At 35.4% G+C, this 5,489-nt stretch overlaps 1 protein-coding gene across 1 annotated transcript; it reads left to right on the forward strand.

The window, feature by feature from the left end:
- Nucleotides 1–2,836: 2,836 nt before the first annotated feature.
- LOC126582605 (uncharacterized) lies at nucleotides 2,837–5,231 on the forward strand. Its single transcript, XM_050246790.1, has one exon. The coding sequence runs from the start codon at nucleotides 3,546–3,548 to the stop codon at nucleotides 4,893–4,895; it is 1,350 nt and encodes a 449-aa protein (XP_050102747.1). The 5' UTR covers nucleotides 2,837–3,545; the 3' UTR covers nucleotides 4,896–5,231.
- Nucleotides 5,232–5,489: the final 258 nt, after the last annotated feature.

Below are 5,489 nucleotides of genomic sequence, written 5' to 3' on the forward strand. Positions count from 1 at the left end.
ATGGACATTCCAGGTCAGGGTGTGTCATTTATAATCCTATAAATTTAAAATCCCTCATTATAATACTATTAGAAGCGGTTACAATAAAAAAATTTAAACATTTTGATTGAATAAATGGATAAAAACTATGTAAAAATAAGAAATAATAAATGGCAAAAGAATGTATCCATAGTGTTAAAACAATTGGTACATTTCACATATAACAAAGTGGTACATTAATAAAGAAGAATGGGTACATTATAAATAAATTAGGGTACATATAAAAGATTAAAAAATTATGAGTACAAATGAATTTTTAAAAAATATAGGCGCTAAAAGAAATTAATACATGGGTACAAAATAAAACTAAAAAGAAAATACTACAAATTTAAAAAAATGTTGCAAATTAAAAGTGGGTACAAACTAAAAATATAAATATATGATACAAAGTTTAGGCATAAAACATAAATATACCATATGTAATTTTTCTATCATTGATTAAATATACAATGTTACATGACGGTGTACACATGGGTACAAACACAAATAAAACTTTAATAAATATGGGCACAAAAAGAAACTAATATATGGGTACAAATTAAAAATGAAAAAAAAATTGGTACAAACTAAAAATAAAAATATATGATAAAAATTTAGCCATAAATATAAATATACTAATTGTAACATTTTTAACACTAAAGGAATATATTTTAAAATAAAAATATTTTATTATTCAAATAATTAATGATGTTATTACCAAGGACCTTGATAAAAAATTGAACATGAATAGAATTTTAATCAATGGAGTAGCAAAAAGAAGGATGTGAACCTAATTTCTCCTTTTTATTTTCTTATTTATTAAAGGTAAATTTGATAATTTGGTGAATAAAATTGTTCAATTGGGTGTAATGGTAAATTAGATGAGTCCAAATAAAAATTTCTCATATATAATACATTACAAGGAATCATTAGTTTATTGGTATTCCTCTTCACTTATAAATGAGAGGTGTTATGTTTGAATCTAAAAAATAATGAGTTCACAACTAATTTGCTTTCCTACCCCATAATGCAAATATAGGCTGACTCATTAGCTAAAAATGAAAATAAAGACAGACGAAAATATATTGTAAATAGACATAAACTGATGACAAAAATACGTTATCACACTTTTGTTCTAAAAACAAATACAACACAAGGAGAAAAAACATGTATAAAGGAGTATAATAATATGACGTGAAAGAACGATAATAACGTTATATGTCTACAACCCAAGTTGTGTTATATTTAATTATAATTAAGTATGGTTATATCTTATTTCATGTGGACGCTATATGGGATTTAACATTTCTTGGTTCTTTATTAGTTTTGATGGTTGCAGCGAACCTAAGATGTTGTTGAACTGATCTATCCGAACAAAGATATAGATTGATTTATTTTCTTCTTTCTTACAAACAGTGTTCTGGCATTAAGGAAAATAGGAAAAGGGATTCCCGGATTCCTTTCCACCTAATCTTCCTAATCTTCTTAAGACATCTAGTCCGGAATTCGGATCATTCAAATTTGATCTAATGGCTATCGTTATTATCACTTTTAAAGAGCTCCCTACTTATAATCGCTGGATTCTAGACTAGGTGGATTATCCCTTTCCGGAAAATAGAAAGCGGAAGAGTATAAAAGTAGTGTTAAATTGTTAACCTAAGTACAAATAGGATTCCAGCAGGTAGATTAGATAGATACATCACTATTTCCATCTAAATTTTCTGCAGAGAAAGACTGAAAGATTCTCTGAGGTTCTTCGATAAGAAGATGGATTGTTTGCCCTCCCATTTCCATACTCTTCTCATCTCTTCTTGTTTGTGTGGTCACGGTTAAGCCACGTCAACATTTTATATTGATTTTTTTATAAAAATAATAAAACAAAAAGTAATATGAATATAAAATGTTGACATAATTTAACTGTGACTACATAAAACAGGAAAGAATGAGAAAAATATGAAAATAGGAGGATAGACAATCCACCTCCCTTCAATAATAACCCCAGATCATTTTTTCTGATATTTTATGTCAATTTGTTGACCTAGTCAAACATTGCTACTCTAAAATATTTATTTTCAAATATCTATTCATCATAGACTCATAGTTTAATTTTGGATAAAAAAAAAACAAAGAAAGTAGGTAGTTTATTAACTTACCATGGCATAATTAAACCTAACCATGGGATTAATGTTCTAAATAGAAATATTATATTATGATTTAGCAGTATTCATCTTCATATACAAGTGAGAGGTGTTAGATTTGATTTTTGTCAATGATAAATTTGAATTATATTATTATTAATCCATTATGAGACTAATCATCTTTTCTCTCTATTAAAGTAAATAATATTGTTTGTTAAAATTTAAAAAATAAAGAGTTTTGACATAACAATAATTAGCTCAAATGCTTTGGACTTTTATTTATTTTGCTTGGCTTTTTATTTTTTATTTTTAATATTTCAATGGGTTTTTTAAAAGAAAAACTAATGAAAAAAGTTTAAAAACTTTGAATTTTAACGATAATGATAAACTAAAGGGTAAAGTGAATAGTACAATGATTAATTTTTTAATGTAAAATGTAATTTTTCGTTAAAATGAATAATACCACATACTTTTGGTTAAAACTCTCTTTTTTAAAAGTGACGGTGGTGATGGGGGTTCTCTAACCTTTTATAGTACCATTCAACAGCCATCATCCCTGATTCGGTTGCTTGCCCACCTCATAATATTCCAAAAAAAAACTAAATTAATTTAATTTTAACTTAATTAAATATTATATAATTCTTTACATGTTGCTAAACCTCATATCTCCATTTCTTCGTTTCACACTGTGAATCAAAACCACCACTCCTCTCTCTCTCTCTCTCTCTCTCTCTCTCAGACATGGGTTATGGCTGCCCCACCTTGATCTTTTGAATGGAACCTCGAACAGAGAAGCAGCTTCTCTTTTGGGGAAGGAAAAAGGCTGGAGAACAACCCCTGTTCCTCTCTCTCTCTCTCTCTCTCTCTCTCTCTCTCTCGTCTTCTGTATATTCAAACCCTAATTGACCTTTAACCCAAAAATAGTAAAAAGAAGAAGAAGGGATTGGATCTCCGACAACACTAATAGCTTTCCGTTCTTTCTGCAACAGTCTCTTTCTGCAACCATCAATTTTCATGATCCGTGTCTGCATCCGTGGCCTTGGGTTCTTTATTATTCTCTTGTTCACGCACGCACACGGCATACCCTTTTGCAGCTCCAGGACAAACCACCTACCAAGCTTTGTCCTGTCCTCTCCTCTCCTTTCAGATCTCAGTTCGGCTTTCATTAATTCCAGCAGGCATGCATCCATATGGCTTCTTGTACGCTTGTAGTGGTACTTTCTCAACAGCTTAGTTCACCTCTCTCTCTCTCTCTCTCTCTGTACCTTGTTTGTTGGTAGCTTGCTCTTCTTAAATGAGTTTGTATTTTAAGTAACCAAATATCTCTCTACTCCTTCATATCTTTGTCCCTCCGGTTGGTCTTTCCATTTCTCTCTCTCTTTCTCTCGCATGGATTCTGGCAACAGTGGGAGTATGCAATCCTCCAGCGGCGGCGATGACGAGTACGATTCGCGCGCTGAGTCAATCTCCGCCGTGCTCAGTAACCCACCGAGTCAACTCGGTCCCATGTCTAACCCACCACCACATCACCATCACCACCACCAACAAATGGACCCTCTATCAAACATGTTCGATCCGTTATCATCCAGGCTCACCAACCCAAATCCGCTCCTCAATTTCGACATGATGTGGTCCAAAACCTTAAGATCCGATCCCAATCCCACCGATCTAGCCGGTCTCAGCCAACCCTTATTGACCAGTCCCTGTATTAACCAATTAGGACAAAGCAGAGGCGGCGCAGCCGCCGCCGGAGGAGGAGGCGTGTCGTCTACTTTTGCGGCGCTTCAGATTCCACAAGACAATCAAAACGTTTCCGCCTCTTTTTCAGCTCCCAACAACCAAACCCACAACAACGGTGTTGTGCGGAATCCGAAAAAGAGGTCGAGAGCGTCGAGGCGAGCACCAACGACGGTGCTGACAACGGACACCACAAATTTCAGAGCCATGGTTCAGGAATTTACAGGTATCCCTGCTCCTCCATTTTCTTCTTCCTCACCTTTCGCGAGGAGCAGATTGGACCTTTTTGGCAGTGCTGCTGCTGCCTCTTCATTGATGAGATCAGCAGGAGGCGGAGGAGGAGGAGGGGGTCTGGGTTTGGACGCTCCTCCTCCATACCTTTTGAGGCCTTTTGCGCAAAAAGTGACGCACCAACCACCATCTTCATTGCTTGATCCTATTAATTCATCCTCCACAAATCACAATCTCCTCAATGTGCAAAACCAAAACCCTTCATCATCATCATCTTCTTCACAAGTTCTCAATTTCCAATCCCTTTTTCAGTCCCAACAACAAAGTCCTAAATACCCATTAATGTCCGTTACTTCACCACCTCATCATCATCAAGCAGGCTCTTTGGGGGGTCCTCCTCATCAACATTTTGGTTTGACTCATCCGCAGCAGCAGCAGGTTAATGTTAATGCGCTTTCCAACAACATCGTATCTTCCTCGGACGCCGCGCTTTCCAGGCACGACACTGGTAATGGTCCAAGCTGGGGTACTGACAAAACAGGGTCCAACAAGAACATTGACAACAGCAACAATATCGTTGATCATCAAAGACTAATGAGTTCTATCAATGGCAATTACGGCAATGGGAAACTCAACTACTCGGCTGCTGGTCCTTCGTCGAATATTGTACTTCATGCCGGCAGTGTACCTTCATCTACTGCTGCTGCTGCTACTACTACCACTCCTCGAAGCGAAGGTATGGTGGAATCATGGATTTGCTCCTCAGATTAGGCTTTTTCTCAACAACCAAAATCATTACACTAAAATTCATCAAATCTTGCTCTGTGGGTTGTCCTCCCTCCATTTTAACCATGACCACCACCAACATAATTAAATTATGAGGACACTTTTTGTTTCCCTTTGCTCTTTCTCTTTAATTATATGTAAATAATAGACTCCCTCTTTCTTTTTCTTTTTTCTGTTCATACTTTATACACGATCCGTTTATATATTTTGGGTCTTTTTGTGACTCCAATACTAAAATGTGTGTTCATACATGGCTTTGGTCAAGTTGGACCACTGTTGTAATTAGCTGCAACCTGAATGCATGCATGATTCTTTCCCGAACATCCTTTTTCACAAATGAGCGGTTTAGTTAAATCTCAACCGTTCTTTATTGTTTTTTTTTCATGCTTGTTGATGCTTAGGGAGCGAAGTTCTAACCTGGAATAGATCTCCGGAATATCGATGATCAAGCAGATAGGTAGGAAATATTTAATAAATAATACATATAATTAAATATATCTGAATCCAAGAAGCAAAATGTACTCGTATTAGCACTGCACCGCACCAAATGGCCTGAGAATAGAGGGGGCGTTGGAGATG

The sequence above is a fragment of the Malus sylvestris genome, chromosome 1 (assembly GCF_916048215.2).
Source record: "Malus sylvestris chromosome 1, drMalSylv7.2, whole genome shotgun sequence".
In the NCBI taxonomy this organism is placed as follows: domain Eukaryota; kingdom Viridiplantae; phylum Streptophyta; class Magnoliopsida; order Rosales; family Rosaceae; genus Malus; species Malus sylvestris.